The 18,333-nt window shown below is 38.7% G+C and overlaps 1 protein-coding gene across 1 annotated transcript in view; it reads right to left on the bottom strand.

The window, feature by feature from the left end:
* Nucleotides 1-1,090, bottom strand: part of LOC146500969 (inactive dipeptidyl peptidase 10-like) — a 251,993-nt gene extending 250,903 nt beyond the window's left edge. The window contains exon 1 of the mRNA XM_085136350.1: nt 784-1,090. Coding sequence (XP_084992476.1) covers nt 784-843 — 60 coding nt within the window. The 5' untranslated portion in view covers nt 844-1,090. The remainder of the gene's footprint in view (nt 1-783) is intronic.
* Nucleotides 1,091-18,333: the final 17,243 nt, after the last annotated feature.

Genomic DNA, 18,333 nt, shown 5'->3' with positions numbered 1-18,333 from the left:
GTCACACACGCACACATGCGCGCTGCATGAGAAGCAACCCCTCACACACACCGACACACACACATTTCACACTCCTTCAACCCAGATTTAGGTGCGCTATACGAAGACAATGCGGATGCCGCCGAGCGAAGACGTTTCTCGATCGTGACTGGAAAAGAAAACGCGCTATCCCTTCTCTCGCTCTTTTTCTTTCTTTCTCGTTTACAAGCTGGCACTTCTTACTCCCTCCCTTCCAGAAGGTTTTAAATCAATTTGTTTGTCCCGACAACAGGTCAGGATTCGGGATGATCTCCCGGGACCATGCACAGGTAAAGTTAAGCACCTTCAAAGGCACAAATGTTCACGTTTTTTCCTCACCAACCAACTTAACGTCTGAAGGGATAACCTCTAATTTACTGTCAGCACATACAGATAATATAAGAACAAGAAGCACCACGTGATATGAATGAAATCTCGCACTGCGCCAATGTGTGACTCTTTATCCAAGGCATTCACACTGGACGTCTCTCGTTCAAACCCAGCCACTGGAGTCCTGTTATCTTTCTTTCTTTTATATCTGAATGTCTCATAAAGGAACATTATTTAATAACTCGATGTTGCTGTAACGGGGATGCTCACGCGTGTATCCCCTAACCATCTCCAAAGTGCTGTGCGTCAATGCGCATCCCCGCTCGCCAAACCCGCACTGAAGTTTGGAGCTGTCACGGAGCTCCTGCCGAAAAACAGTTCAATAAATCACCAATAAGTTCACCGCGGCGAACAAGAATAATCCATACAACTCACCTTGATGGCCTTTGTAGACTGGCATTTCACTTGATGCGATACGGTGGCGGTTTGGTTCATCTTGGGACACAGACACAAACTGTCCTCCTATCCAAGTGAGACAAAACAGCCGAGAAAAGAATCAAAGCAAGCCCTCCTGCAGGTGCAACTCTACAGCCAGGGATGCTCACTGTTTTCGCTCTTTGTTTGCCGTGCGGTGGAAGCGCGCAACCGCATTTGAAGGCACTGTATGTGCCTCGCGCAGCGCGGTATGTAGGTAGGTATGTGCACAAATGACCGGTGGTGGCTGGTGACCAGGGGCGGCTGCAGAAAAATCTGAAAGGGGTGGCGATGGTGAAAACCTCGGATGTATGACAACATCATTATTACAGAATAATTTACTTCATGTCTGTTGGAGGTTTGCCAAACTGACAGATTTTTTTTAATCAACAATGTGGCTAAAAACACCACAAAGCAGGCAAGTAATACCCATATACATGCACTGTGCATATGCACTTAAAATACCACCATGTAACTGTTTGACAGTGTGTCTGACTGGCAATATTTTATATATTATGTGTTACTCCCAAAAATGAATATTAGTCCATACAGCTCCTTCATCTTTTGGGATACAAGGCTACTATTTTTCAGCACACATTTTCACAAAGACAGTATTCAGCATGAGCAGCTGCACAGCATCTTCTCTGGTGTCATGCAGACCGTCAATAACCATAAGACGTAAAAGGAAAAGGAGGAAGAGGTCTGATATGTTTTCTCTTTTATAGTACCTCTGAAATCATCCTACAACAAAGATACGCAAAAGTATGCAAAAAGGTTCTGAGAAGGAGCAGAATTCTTGCTGAAACACATTATCTTAACCCTGTAAAACAATGCAAAATAATTTTTTGAAACTGGGTGTTTGTTAAACCTTAAAAAAAGTTATTTTCTTTTTTTTTTTAAATAATTTTTGTTACATCAGGGAATTTATATTAATTGTTCAATTTGTTGCTTAAAGGTAGGTTTATTGTGCAATTTGACACCAATGATGTAAAGGTCTCAAAAACTCACAAAAATCAAATACCATGCACAGGATTAAATGTCTCCTGTAAACTGCAACTGAGCATCAAAAAATTCAGTTATTTTATCTTAAGCTCAGTTTCACTCTACAGCTACAGTTGAGTCTTTATAAATGCACCCTGGACGCCTTTAATTTGCCATTAAGTGGGCACAGCAGGCTAAACATAGCAGCTTTATTATATTGTGCCCCAGAGTCAAATAAACCAGCCAGCATCAGAATGCAACATATGCCCATGTTTGCTATACATCAATTAATTAGCAGTAATCTGATTAGGCTTAAACGTGGTCATGTGCACCACGTAAGCATAATATCCACAAAAATTAATAAACTAAATGCAATTAGATTGTCTCAGCGTGATGTGTAAATCACTGTAGTATATGCTGTCCACACGTTTTTAAATAAGTTAACTATTCATTGTACATAGTTTTTTTCTTCTGTAGCTCTTATGTCATGATTGTCATATGAGTTTAGTTTAGCAATGTAGCAGCTGTTCTTTCTGTGGCCTCAAACCTTTACGCTTTGACAGTGCACTTTAAAAGCCTACAGAGAGAAATAAAACATCATTTGAAAATAACATACATTATGACAACACACATACAACAATCCAAACGTCTCAGTATTTTTTTTTTATCTGTGATTAAGAGTCACAGCAAATAGATTTTGTTTTGAAGTTGATTTTTTTTAGTTTTATTTTACTCGTTTCTTGTGTTATCTGTTTTGGTTGTGAATGCCGCTCCTTCATAGTCTGACACAATTTAGTTCAATTGATTTGTTTTGTGGGTGAAAAAAATAATTGTACCCATGTACCGTGTCTGGTCGAACAATCATGTCTGTTTGCACTAAAGTAGACATTTTTGTACAAAATAACTGGCTTTTTTGCAACAATAAACACAAGAGTAAACTGTTTGTTTTACAGCTAAACAGTCAAGACATTTATGCATCATTGCAGTTTGTTCTATACCCACAACAAAGGACAACAAACGCTGCTCTGTTTTGTATCATTTGCAATTTTTAAAATCTGACTCTGAATTAAATGTCTAATTGATTTTTGTGTCCAAAGGTTTGCACATCTTTCGGTTGCAGAAATACCATTTCCTATTTTAGCAGCCACATAATTCATATGTTCTCTCCAGGATTTTTATCTAGGATTGAACCCAGGAACTTTGTCTCATGGACTTTGATCAGCAAAGATCATTAACGGAAACACTTTTAGAATGGTTAGCACCAAATGTAATGCTGCTTGTCACAGATATATTCAAAATACATTTATTATTTGTTATTCATTTAACTACTTACTTCACAACATAATCTAACTTTGTTTAACTCCTTTTTAACAATAGCTAACATGTATAGTGCGGAATCATTTGCATACATAGGAGTATTAGCCTTAGATCTCCAATATCTGACTATGCCCCATAAAAAAAAAAAATGTCAGTTTCCTATTACTTAAACTCTTCATTCTTAATAATGACAACTGCTTAAAACCAAAGGATTCTGATTTCTTCAGTAGGAAATTGTGATGAATTATACTAAATGTTGCTGTAAAGTCCAGTAATAATATATCAACCATTTTTTGTTCTGCTATAACTGTTAGCCAAGCCATCTGTCATTAGAGGTCAACCATGGAATACACGTGTTTGTAAACATGTTGAAATTAAATCATTAAATTATTCTAAATAAATGTGCTCATATACAATTCTATCCATAATTATACTTAAAACAGGTAGTAAACTTACTGAACAAGCATTTGTTCGCTGTTCTCCAGGCAATCAGACAGATCAGTGGCAGGTGGTTGATTAGACCAGGTGCGTGGGCCAAGGGAGGGAGCTGAAAACGAGCTCCGCCCAGGCAGGAAGAGAAAGGGAGAGACAACAACAATAACAAAAACATATGGCCTGAATCTAGGTTATCCAGGGAGACATGGAGACCATGACACAATGAGTGATTAAATTAGCGAACATTTTAAGTAGTGTCCCATTAAGTCAGTCAACAATGAAAGTTTAGTTTTACAAGTTATTGCCATAGTCTCTACTATTTTTATATTGACTAAAATTGCAGTACAGTTTTTATACTTCATCATTTGATTTTTAATTGTATTTTCTATTCTTGGTATATTATTTATTAGATTATCTACTTTATAAAGTAATTATTAAAATAATTTTCAATATCAGTTGGTTGAATTAAGATATTATCTTTAGTCTCTATGAAGAATGATTCAACTTTTATAGATTTTCCTACTAAATCATTTAAAAATGATTCAAAAAGTTATCGTTCTATTGATCTTTTGGAATAAAATTCTATTTAACTTAACAACAATAGTACTTAATTTACAATATATTTGTCAATCTAATGACTTTACTAGCTATTAATTGTGTCTGACTGCCATCTACTAAATGTCCCATCAGGTCTCTGTCCAACCTCTTCTGACATTTCTAACAGTAAACGTATTCAGCGATGCACGTGTTTTTTAAACATTGGCATAAATAAATCAAAAACGATTTGCCAGTTTTTTTTAAGGATTTGCTCCTGATAAAACATTTGATTAACATACTTTCTGAGGAAAAATTTACGCTGACTGAAAACTCTAAGTGTTTAGTCTATTTAAATCAAACTCGGGTTTGTCTTCCCCCTGGGTTTGGTTCGTTTGTAAAGATGTGAACACAGTAATCACACTCTGGTGTAGACCAAAACAACCGCACAGAGACCGCGTATGGTTTGTAATCTCAATGCAGGAAGGTACTATCGATGTGCAAAGGTCTGTAGGGACTGTCAACTAGCCTTCAACGGGAAATGAACACTGAATAATTCTCCGTGGTCTCCAATAATCCAGTATACCGCATCTTCTTCGTGTACTTACTTTTGGATTTTTCTCAAACCAAACCACAGGGCAAGGCTACAAGTTTACAAACTCATCAACTGATTTGTATTTTTATCTCCACTACCATTAAATTATTAGCACTACACCCTAACAGTATAGATATTTCTTTGGCCCATGATACTGCAACATTGTAATTGGTTAAGATGTGTCAATTAACACAACTAGAGATTTCTGTGCCATCACTTTTCTGCCATGTTCTTGTTGGAACATTATTTACTTGAGATAATCCACAAACATTTGCTATAGGTAGGAGCCTATTTTTCATGTGACAGCTCTGTAAATTTCATTAGATATTCAGGTCACCCATAAATTAGAGTTTATTATTAAGATCACACACATGACCTGATCTAATTTTTCACAAATTATATCCAGAAAAAAATATCTGCACTTGTTGTTCTATGTTGTTCTCAAGCAGGTAAATGCACTTGCAACCATTTCAATCTCATCTAGTGTCAAATCACCTCTGATCTTAATTGGCTGTTAAATATAAAGTGCAATCCCACCAACATGTGCTTTCCTGTACATTGTGAGATCCTGAACCCTTTTACAATGAATTCTGCATCCTCAAATGTAAAATCAAGATGTATCTGATATGTATTATGTGACAATAATACTGTATTTCTGGGACTTCATGTAACCTTTCCCTAATAATATTGACATTTGCTATCTTCAGTTATTGTTTTGGTAGTTTAAAACTTAACATGGACTACACTTATAGAAATGTCTTACCTACTGACAAATAAAATTTGGAGCTATCATTAAGATTATTCAATTATTCAATTCACATTCATCAATAATCTTAAGTGCTTATGGCTCTAATTATATTATTCTCTGGTGCATAATTAAATGCAGATAAAGAGCAATCCTGTGCAGAGCATGTATAGTGCCTTTATGAAATGGTAGTGATTCTACAACAAGGCTGGAGAGTTACAGGCAGTAATTACATGCCCCGGGTAAAATTTTCCTTCCCTTTGTAATTTAGCTGGTCTTCATTTTGCGCTACAAGATAATGGACGCAAATGGATATCATCATCGGTGTGCTCGTTTCATGTTTGTGGTCGGGACGTTTGATTTAATGGCAAATATTAGAGAAACTTGTCAGACACAATGCTGACCACAAGTCTCACTTTAAAATAATTACACTGCACATGATGGAGATTGATAATGATGAATTTACTGTCATGGGCTGTCCTATTTTTCCCTTGTAAAGTTATTGCTTGCACTGTCAGAGTCTGTCATTGTAATTGCCTGTGGTTTCTGCTGCAATTCTCAGTTTTCTCCTTCTTTATGTTATTGAATGCTGTTTCTTATTTTCTGCCCAACATATAGAATAACTCACACACATGGAACATATGTGTGAGTTATTCTTCATCTTTACTTCATTCTACTTCCTGTTTTATTTTAGAGTTTTTCTGTTTCACATTGTGGAATATTGGCTGAAATTCAGACAGATGAATAGGTGTGTATTCTTGTGAGACAGACAAAGATACAAAAAAATTACTTTCAATTCTACATGAAACCAAAAAAGATGCTCTCGTATTGAAATATGAACATTTCCAGGAGAAAAATGTTTAGCCCACAGCTTCATTTTTAGAACATAGGACTGAGACTGTAGAGAAAGGAAGTTCTCTATTACATTAGAAGCTCCGTAACTGTTTTGATTGAGTTCACCTGTGCCATATTATCCCTGTGTTGTACTAGTGTATTTAATTTTAGTGTTTTTTATCCCGGCTGCAACCTCCAGGGCTGAAAAATGAAGCAAATATAGAAGTGTAATTCCACAAATGGCCTCTTGAGGCTGCCTCCAAAACTGAGTAAATCTTTATAGACGCCCATGCTAAAATCTCCAACTTTAAAGCAGAAGATACTCAGAGCTGATTCCTGTTGTTCCCAAGGGTCGCTACAGCAGACGGATTTGCATATTTGTTTTGGCATAGATTTTACGCCACATTCCTTTCTTCATAACACTCTTATTTATCCGGGCTTGTGACCAACATTAGGAATATACTAGCTGTGCCCTCCCTAGGATGGGTTTGTGTCTCCTCCCAGAAGTAAACTAGGTGAAGTAATATACATATTTAGACACAGCTTCTATGGAAAGTTTCCTTCTTCATGGCTTACTTTCACAACTAATCCTCCTCAATAAATGGTTAGGGGTGTTAAGATGAACTGGAGACATGGCTGTTTGTCATACACAATGCACAGACTCACATGAACACAGATTGCTAACCAAGTTTTTAGCATTAGCTAATAAGTTACCACCCACCATAACATGGCAACAACCATTTGCCTCATTCTCTGTTAGTTATTTTGGTTTTAAAAATGGGGCGATCGTGGTTCAAGAGTTGGTAGTTCGTCTTGTAATTGGAAGGTTGCCGGTTTGAGCCCCGGCTACGACAGTCTCGGTCGTTGTGTCCTTGGGCAAGACACTTCACTGGTTGCCTACTGGTGGTGGTCAGAGGGCCCGGTGGCGCCAGTGTCCGGCAGCCAGGGCGGCTGTGGCTACAATGTAGCTTGCCATCACCAGTGTCTGAATGTGTGTGTGAATGGGTGGATGACTGAATGTGTAAAGCGCTTTGGGGTCCTTAGGGACTTGTAAAGCGCTAAACAAATACAGGCCATTTACCATTTAAAAAATGCACAGCCCAAAAACCAAAGCATGACCTAATTGTAGCCATGTCTATCTTTTGTATACAGCTATGATATGGCATCCTCAGCCTTTGTAACATTCATCAGGGCTCTAGTCCCTTGCTTTCCTCATTTTCCTTTGTTACTTTCTCCTTTTGTCTCTTCTTGGATTTCTTTGCTTCTCTGTCTTGGACTCCCCTGCTTTCCCGAACAATGCCTTTTGTTATGTTACAGTTTTCTCTCTGTGCCAGTCCATCTCCATTTGTTCACACCTGAGTCCACTTTGTTTATTTGCAAATGTGACAAATAGAGATGAAAAGTGAAAGCTAAACCTTAATTGCTGTACTCTTGGCTAGAACTCCCATGCCCAGCATTAATTGTCCCTCCAAAGCATTTTCCTTGATATCTGAGAAGTGTAATGTCATTTTTACACTTGTGAAATGAGAAATAGGATGTCTTAGTACTTTTTCATACAAGCTATTACAATGGCACACCTTAGGAACAGTAGTCAGAATCCACCCAATTTCACTGCACCTAATTCACTATTCGGACAGTTTGTTCATCAATAATGGAATTTAACATTGAAAAATACCTTAATCATGGTTAGTAGGGATATAGGGACACAATCCTATTACACTACAGAGGAAAACTCTCAGTTACAGGGAAAGGCTCTGATATGAGGTGATTCTGCTGGCAGGGGAAAATGTTTCTTCATGACACAGTGAGTAAATGTGTCTGCGGTGGCCTTCAGAAGCTGATAAATAACATGTAGGCAGCTCTCTGGTGTTGTGGCGTTTCAGCTTTGCTTCTTTGTCTTAGGGAAAAAAGCATGTCTTTCATCTTTTTTTCCTTTCTATTTTTCTCTTTGTGTCATTCTGTCCTTCCCATGTCTCCCTGGGTCCCGCTTTGCAGATAGCTGTGGCTGAGCATGTTGAGATATTGAGAGACCTTCTGAATCAAAGGACTAGGGGGTTAAATGAACAATTGTAGCACATCTGCTTCCCATCATGCACTGTTATCTAGAGGGTTCATTAGAGGAATGTTGTATACCAGACCTGCCTGTTGCATGTCGACTGGGTCTTCGCCTTACAAGCGAGGCTGCATTTCAATCAGAAGACAAACTGCAGCAGTGTATTAATGCCATGAATAACATCATACTTAAGGAAGCCTTTAAAGTTTTGATATAAACTGGAGGCTTAATGGGAATACTGGAGGCAGGTGATCATTTGCAACAAAGATAATTTGCCCCATGCAGCCAGGTGTAAATTACTAATGGTGGGTGAATGTACATGTTCAGACTCTCTGGTAATTAATACAGATGTGTTTTGGCAGATGAATTAATGGGCTGCACTGTGAGCTCAGGATAAATGTGTGGGGTTGGTTTCAAGGGGGGGATGCACACTTTCATTGTGCTAACAGCTTCAGGTTGCTTTTAATCTGTCATGCCTGAATAGGTGATGAGGGTGTGTGTTGATGTGTAGGGTAACATGCAGGGGTGTGCGCGTATCTTGTAGTTACGCATGTATCTGCAGGTAATTTTTTCAGACATGCAGCGAAGCCCTGAACCTTTCCAGACATCACCTGATGGGGGGTTAATGTGAGGACACAGATGTCAGATGCAGTTTGATTGAACATTAGCCAGTCTTTAACCTGCCACCTCCAAGTGCAAAGTCTGTGTGATGTGCAACAACCACAGCTTGTATTCCAGTGTATTCACAACTGGCAGGCCAATGTGTGCTGCTTCCTTCCAGCTCCCACAGCTACACCAAACTGAACATATATATGATAGTGCAAAATGGGGTTTTGTTGATGGACGATGATGTCAAGGATATTGTTTTCCATTAATCTAATAACTTCTTAACATTCACCAGGTCGCCAGTTAACCACTTAGGCTGTTTATACTACTTGCTAAATAAGTCTTACTGACCATTCAAAGCTTGAACTGTCTTCCAAGTGCCAAAAAATTACATTACACGTTTATGTAGATGGGACTTGTTTGAACTTTTACTATATCACTATTTCTGGGTGTTGAAATGAATCATGCCACTAAATTAGCATCTTTATGCTTGGATAACAGAAAATATAAATATATCCTCACCATTGCTGGTGCAAAAAAACTAAACATATCAGACTGAAATCACTCTTCAGTAACTAATATTTCCTCCTTAGGGTGGCTATAAGGGTAGCGCTACAGGTGATATGACTTACCGCATGCATGCATGGAGTAATAGGTTCTTTCATTGACTTCCAGGTTTTGTTCCATTATCACAAAACCCCACTGAGTGTACAGTGCTCAATGCACAGAGAGGGGTGGATGGGGCTAATAGATTCCTAGTACCTGCGGGCGAAACTGGATTCACCCAACTCAGTGAATTGGTGAATGCCTTCTCTTCGCACTGACTGTGCTGAGCATTAAAGTGATTCCCGGGAGATTTGCATTACATAAAAGAGAAACATGCAAAAGCTGGTGCTAATGGACACAACCTACACATGTGGAGCTTTTCATCCCTTTAGCTACCAAATATTTGAAAGTTATACACATGTAACTAGCGATTTCACTAAGCTTCTTTGGAGCACTGTTGGTTAGAAAAAAGGTTTCATGAATGAAAAAAAAAAACACACACATACATACAATGTTCAAGGAAAAAAAATTATTTACAGTTGGGGACATTTCATTGAACTTTAGCTAGTGTGAAAAATATTATAACAATTTGCAGAATGTTTCTCGGGTTTGGCACAAAAATAAAGAAAACAATTTCTATTTCTGCAAAATGATGCAAAAAGTATTTATATTTTTGAACTTCTGACCGGAATACTGATCCTTCTGTTTGTCCTCATGGAACTCCTCCTTTTTGTCTCATTGTTTCCTGGCTTTTTATTTCCTAGCCTCAGCCTTCCTAGCCCCTTTGGGGGAAATATCCAGCTTGGTTTTTGTGTTTCCATGGATATGAAAAACCTGTAGCCTAGAGCATGGCTATATAGCTGTGAAAACACAGAAACCTTGAATACTGAATTACCCAAGCCTGAGTGTTTATTCTTCTTTCTAACAAACATCCTGAACTTTGAGCTGATCTTTGCGAGGATCACAACATGCGCACATTTGCACTGCAGATATGACCCATTTGATATGTAAATATAATACTTGAAATCATGCATATGCATTGTGATCAGCATTAAAGTTTAATGAGTCATTTGTGCAAAGAGTCATAAAAAAACACCCAAAATGCTGTGGTGTGAATCATCACGCATGACCAAAACCCTGTGATCACTAATAAGAAAGGTTAACCTACTCTGGTGTGTGTGTAGATGTGTGAAAGCTCTATTTATGAGCGTGGTGGGCAATCTGTGTGATTAATCATTTGCTTTGGAGGAAAACTGGACTCACCAAAATTCAAACATGCCCAAAGGATTTAATTGAAGAGACTAATTGTCTTTTAGAGGAATTAATTAACTGCTCGTCATTGGGGACCGGATCACACATACAACGTAGGGGATTTGGTTTTGCTTCAGTAAGATGACATCAGTTACGAGGCCTTGGAGAAACATTCTCTTTGAAGCCGCTCTCTCGCAGAGGATGGGACGGAATCAATTCTGTTCAATTTGCTTTGAAGGGGAAATAGCTTCCTCATCTCGCCGAGTCCATCACAGCTCAGTGGGACACAAAGAATTGTCCCTCTTTACTCTTTGTTGTGAAACCAAAAGCTGGCAATTTGCATTTTTTAAGCTGGCTTAACAATGTCTCATTACCTGACTTTTTTTGAACATGCAGAGACTAAATGAAAAGCAAACCCTTTCATCTAACTCTACACTGTGATTACAGGCAGTCACGATACCCCCAAACCATGTCAAGACTGTGCTTAAGGTCAAGGCGTACAGTATCCTGCATAATCGCAGCATCCCTGGGATGTTTGTTGCACGGCATACACTGTCCATTACATATTTTGGCACATATATATGTCCTGAGATACATTTTTAGCGTTCCATTTCACATCTCCTCATTCTCATACCCTCTCTGACCTTTTCCTTCCAGTTTTTCAAGACGTTATAATGAGGATGGGGCCTAGTGGAGGCAGTTGTCCTCACCCTGATTTCATGGGTCACCGTTTCTGGGGTTTGCCTGCCTTGCCCATGCAATGGAGTCCAAATTAGATTTTTAAGCCATTTCTACCTTCTGTTGCATTCAGCTGAGTTGCCTGCATGAAAAGTGTGGCTGGGAAAGTGAATTACCTGTCCAAATCTTCATGGCCGCTGAGTTGTTACCCTGCGGACGGGAGCTTGACAAAAAGGGACCATTAGGCGCTGATACTGACACACATGTTTTATGCTAAATTTATGATGTAGCTGGCAGCCTACCTGTCATGCAGGGGAAACAAGACCATGAAATGAGAATGTAGTTTCAGCTCTTTCATCTACCTGTTTGCTCAGAAGAAACAGATTACAGATGGTGAGGAAAATATTCGGTGGCAAACAAAAAACAAACAACATCCATTACATTACATTAATGACCCGCAGCCAAACAGATTAAACTTAAACATACAAAATAGAAAGAAAGGAGATGACATTAAGATAAACATCAAGATAACAGCAGCCAGATGAAAAGAGCTAATATGGAGGCCCATGAAGGGAAATATAATGATTTGCTGAATAGGCAAATATTAAAAGTCAGCTGATTGTTACATCAGAGCTTGCTAAGAATAATGTTAATGTCACACTGTCAGTGGTTTTCTTTTCTTCTTAGTCAGATATTTTTATCTTTACACAGAAGCTACTACCAGTTTCTGTGTGGCTCTATAGTATAGTGATTTATGTATTTCCTTGGGAAGCAAAATGTTGCTGGTTCAATTCCAGCCAGAGACAAAAAACCCTTTTGGGATATTTGGTGTGAAACTGCCAAATCAAACATGCGGAGCTATCTATTATGGTAGCTTTTATATCTGCTGCCAGAATCTAACAGACTTACCCTTCTGTATTAAATCTATGCCATAGATACATCATAGCCCTTCTAAAACCCTGGGGTGTAACCTGACATACATGTCCCCAGAAATGTAACTAGTCTTCATCATCAATACAGTGCAATCCTGATGTAGCTACTGCATAACCTGCATATGTCAGCATTCGTAGATTTAAGTTAGAATAATCAGTTAAGCATTAGCCAGTAAGCTCCAGTTATGGCTGTAGCTAAACATTATATCATGTAATCTCCTTTTTGTTTATGTAGCAACATAAGGCTTCACTTAATCTACTTAGCTAACAAACTAGCTAGGTGGTGTGAAATGTGAAATGACACTAGTGACACTAGCTAACATGAAGAGATTACCTTAAACCAAAGACCAAGCAACTTACAGCAATAACAGGACATTGCAGGATAGTAATGTTAAGTCATATTTATAGTTAGGTCCATATGTATTCGAACAGTGACACAATTTGTGCAATTTTTAGTCTGTACGCCAACACAGTGGGGTTTAAATCAAAACAACAGGATCTCTTTGGACCTCATACTCAGGTTATCAAATTCAAGGTCAACATTGGAATCAACTCCAGATGTTTTATCTACGTAATCGGTAATGACATCACGAGGGTACAGGCCTTAGCTGGCTGTGAAGTTACATGTCCAGAAATTCTTTTGACCCACTGAAAATGGGCAGCTCTTCATAAAAAATCCTGTAAATAGTTGCTTAAATGCTTTTATTAAACTCTTTAATTTAAAGCTGAAAGTGTGCACTTCAGTGATATCTTAATTGAACTCCACTGTGATAGTAAAAAGAGACAAGCTACATAAATTGCATCATTGCCCAAATATGGTTGGGCGCAACTGTAAATACACCATTTATCCAGGAGAAACCACAGCAACAGGCAGCATATGCATAAATAACAATGACACTGTTACTGAACAGCACACAGTATTAAAAATACAAGATATTTCAAGGGGCAGCAGCTGCCCAAGATAGAGTGTGTCTGTGAGTACCTGCGCGCACACCTGTGTGAACACCTGTGTGAACACCTGTGTGCGTGAGAAAGCTTATGTTCATAAGGTTTCTCCATGTAATTGTCTAATAGTGCATGTGGGGAGCGACAAAAATCCAAGAAAAAGGCAATTAAGACTGGAAGAGAGGCAGAGGCAGTATATTTTTCCTACAAAGAAATGGCAAAGAAAGTCAATGTGTCAGTGAGTACAGTTCCTTCACCATCAAACGGCGCACAGAAACTGGGGCAAACTCTGACAGTAGGTCTGGCAGACCCGAAACCAAAACTGAGAGGTTTCTGAGAGTTAACAACTTGCATGATAGGTGGTTCACAGGACAACGGCGTAGCTTAATAGTGTTCGTAGTAAGCACGTCTGAGTTTCAACTGTGACTTTGAGCTGCAGGTTTGACAGGATGAGTTGCCGCAAGGAAGGTCATTGCTAAGACGTCAGAATAAGACAAAGAGCCTTCTGCCTATGGCAGAAGTACTTCAGGAAAAAAAACCAAGATGGTAAGCTTGAAAACATGGAGTGGCCAGACTTAAACCCCATTGAGCTGGTTTGGGATGAACTTGACAGAAGAGTGAAAGCAAAGCAACCTACAAGTGCCACACATTTATAGAAACTTCTGCAACAGATATTGGGAAGAACTTTCTGAAGAATATTTGATTTCTATTGTAGAAAGAATGCCATGGGTGTGTTCGGCTGTTATATCTGTTAAAAGTGGCTACTTTAATGAGTCAAAAGCTTAGAATACATTTTTTTTTGTTTATTTGTTTGTTAGGTTATTTATTTTGATCATGTAAACAATATACAGAAGTTCATTTAGCAAAGAAAAGAAGAAAAAATGCTGCACAAAATAAAGCAAAATACATTTCAATATTGCCTCAGCAGTTCTGAATCAGTTAGGAAGAGGTGCACACTTATTTATTCCAACCCTTCACCAGAAGTTGGTCTCTAAATTGGTAAATGGCCTGTATTTGTATAACGTCCCTAAGGACCCCAAAGCGCTTTACACAACCAGTCATCCACCCATTCACACACTGGTGATGGCAGGCTACATTGTAGCCACAGCCACCCTGGGGCGCACTGACAGAGGCGAGGCTGCCGGACACTGGCGCCACCGGGCCCTCTGACCACCACCAGTAGGCAACGGGTGAAGTGTCTTGCCCAAGGACACAACGACCGTAACTGTCCAAGCCGGTGCTCAAACCGGCAACCTTCCAATTACAAGGCAAACTCCCAACTCTTGAGCCACGATTGCCCAAGATTGATTCCATGATTTCTGATTTTAACTCCATTTGCTTATTTTTACTATGCTTTCGTCTCAGAGTACAATGCGACATTACAATGCATAATTTTCAATGAAAAACTGGAAAAATTGGGGTTTTCTAAAACATTTGAAGGGTAGTGTATGTGAGACCAGAATTTGTAGTCAAAGCTAACTGATAGAGCCACCTCCCACTTCTATTGATTTATCTACTTTATCTATATTACTATATTATTATTAATGAAACTAACAGCTTTGATCTCAGAATTTGTAGAATTGTTTTTCTCAGAGTGCTTCCTCCTCTAAATATCCTTTCTTGTTTGTTTGTTTTTTTTAACTCAGAATGGCCTTTTGCTGTACACTGTACTTTTCTCTATTTGCAGTGTGAATGTTTGTTTTGTGGGGTTTTTAGTTTGTCAAGTTTTTTTTTAAAAAAATGGAAAGGCAAAAGGAATGTGAGGAACTAAATGGAAAGATTTGGCACTAGTCATTGAATTTGCATATTTAAGACAGGAACGGGAGCTGAATGTGATTGTGGCAATTCTAGAGCTGTGGAGTGGCAGGGACCTCTGGTTATGGCAAAGTTTTTCCAAATGTTCTTTCATGTGCAGAAATTAATATTGTATGACTTTGTTGTGGGACCTTCACACTCATGCAGAAATGTGGAGCACAGAACAGATACAGAGGAATCTCAATGACAGAACAGATGTGACACTGAGTATGTCAAACATCACAAGGGGTTGCAAAGCTGCTTAAATAGAGCACCCTGTATGTGATTTGTCTATTGATGTATAGCAGGGGCTCCACTTAGCTTAATGGGGGCTTGTAGGCTATGATCTATAGGTTTGTGACACGTGACAGCTACTTCCCTTTTCTTTAAATGTAAACCTTATTTCAGAGAAATCATGTTTTGACATGATTTTGGCATGATCAAAGACTGCATTTTCAGTTTTCACAGCATTTTGAGCTTCTGCACAGACGTATAACAGAATGTCAAGCTTTGTGTTACTCGTCAAAGCATCAAAGTCTACATCAAAGTCTTTATGAACTCGGGCTTGTACCTTCTACTATTTATAAGAGAAAATTACAGCTTAAGCTTCTGTAGTGATAATTTCACTGGGAGGGTTTCATGCTGATCCCAGGCATATGAGAACTCCAACTGTGACTTACATAATACCATCTCTGAGAAAAAAAAAAGGGTCTTAACAGCTCCTCCAATATTGCAATCATATTCTAAAGTGGCAATAGGAAATACAAGTGATAATGGGAGGAATCAAAGCAGACTGTTCGAAAACAGCATTTGACCATCTACAAGTTTAAACTTTAAGCTGTAAAATTCTGTTATTTTGCATTTGAATTACATTTTTTTAGTTAATTTTTACCTCTAATTCTCTTGGTAATTATTGGATTTTGAATAAATATGGCAGTAAAAAGACAACTATGGCAAATACCAGCAACCTCCAACAGCTACTCGCCAACTAGTCAGGGAATACTCTAGGCCTGTATGAGCTTTAACAATCACCACTTGTAACAAGTCTGCAAATAATAACTTTTTCTCAGTGACTGTTGGTTGCCAGACATTCACCAAACAGTCTAAACGAGCCAAATTACACCACTTACAAAAAATATCCTACATCAAAATCTTCATTGAGACCACAAGGGGTGACTTCAAAATTCAAAAGTTCTGTGATAGAAAGGATGTTTTTATACTCTTTTTATTCTGCTCTTATGATAAACAATAAAGGTGGTGTAAGAGTTTATCACTGGAGACACAGGCAGGCATTCAGTCACAGGAAAAGCAAATTAAATCCACGGTTATTGTTTTCTCGTTTAAAATATCTGATAACCTTTGAGACATGCAAAGAAAATTGTTAAAAATTGTTTATTAAACTACAAATTGAAAACTAAGCATCTTTAAAGTGGAAGAAATGCTGTCAAAGGTTTCATCACACCAAACAATTATGCAAAATGAATTTTTAAAAAAGCACCAAAAAAATCATTCCTAAAAGAATGAAATTACCTTTTTGTGCCAGGGGTGTAGTTACTTTTTCCACAGCAAACTTCCCTTATAGGATTGATGGAGTGCCATGTTGAGCTTCTCTAAATATGTCAACAATTTGGGATTTACTTTTTTTACATGTCAATGGTAACTTTGGATCAAAATGTGGCTAAATGAAATTGAAATTTTAAGCAAACAGAACGCTTAAAACAGCGCTGGTGTCTTTAAGCTTCATAGATTTCTTTGCGTGCTGGTGGTGGGCCTTCTGCTGGGTAACCTCTGATGATGCTGTTGTTGCGTTGTAGGGCCACAGTTAGTTTATTTCCAAACTCTTTATGTAACTCTCCTTAGATATCGAAGGAAATGCCGATGTCTAAGAAGAGCTCTTTTGATTGTGTGAGATTGAGGTGAGTGGTGTAAACTGCAGAGGCTGCAGGCTATAGCGGGGCTGTAATGTATTCCTGTCTGCTGGAACATAAACCTTTCAGATGGAGAAATGGGCTGAATGGGAGATTCTACTCCCTTCACTGTCTCCATTTGGGATTTGCATTTATTCCAAACCATTTTTTCATGATAATATTTATTTCCAAATTTATGTTTTTTTAATTTATGTCATATTGAACACTTTGAGGTTTTATAAGCTAAGGTCCTGGTGTGTGCTAATCTATCAAAATCCACAGGCTGCCCTTTCTGACAGTGGTGTGAGTTTTAATCACTGTAATGGGTTTCACCCACACAAGATTAATAGGGCTCATATAGTCAACTGAATTACTATCATCATACTATATTACCATCATTCTTCATGTCCTGATGGCCTTTGTGACTACCGGTAAGCACTCCCTTATAATAAAACACTGACAGATCTTGACCAGGCAAGATTATCTCTGCTAGTATTAAGTCCATCCCCCTTAATGTTCATATGTGAGCATGACACAGCAAATTGAAAATTCACCATTATCAACATATACTTATTTCCACCTCACCTGAGTCCTATCAGCTAAATACTCCCTTGTCTGTGTATAAACTTTCCTTTTGCATTTGAGTCTAGCTTTTAGCCAGTTGTCAAAGTTGCCCAGTTTTCTGTATAAGTCAAGTCAAGTCAAAATTTATTTCTATAGCACATTTAAAAGACTAGTGTACACCAAAGTGCATCACAAAACCACAATGCAGGCAGAACAAGGAACAAATAGTACAGTTACAATTAAAATGACATTACATGGCGTAGTGCAGGCCGAATTAAAGTCAGACTATTTGCTTCGAAAGCTAAGTTGAACAGGTGTGTGTTTAAGCGTGATTTGAACGATTGAATTGATTCCGATGCACGATATCAACTGGGAGATTATTCCAGAGTCTGGGGGCAGCAATGGCAAAAGCACTCACTGTCAGTGACTTTGAACCACAGTATAAACACAACATTCATGATAACAGTTAAAAGTAAGATAACCATGAACAATGAAACAAGAACACCGAAACAGCAGCACCTGTCCCAAGGCATGATGGGAGAGAACTAGCTGCTCCCCCAGCACGCCACAATATAGTGCCGAGTGTTTATGATTCATTTCCTTGCCTGTTTTCCTTCCGCTAGCCTGCTACGCTGCCCTTCCACCTGCCTGTGCCTCTGGAGATCGTTTTCCTCGGTCAGAACTGGGATTTCTCACCCACCTGTCCCACCACCTGCCTACATGTTTACCTGGCTCGGCTTCCGGTCACGAGAACCCTCCATCCAAGTCTGTATTTCAGTTTGTGCCAAGTAAGC

Source organism: Neolamprologus multifasciatus, chromosome 16, assembly GCF_963576455.1.
Source record: "Neolamprologus multifasciatus chromosome 16, fNeoMul1.2, whole genome shotgun sequence".
NCBI lineage: Eukaryota > Metazoa > Chordata > Actinopteri > Cichliformes > Cichlidae > Neolamprologus > Neolamprologus multifasciatus.
Note: the sequence above shows the minus strand (reverse complement) of the source record. Positions and strands in the feature narration are given on the sequence as shown.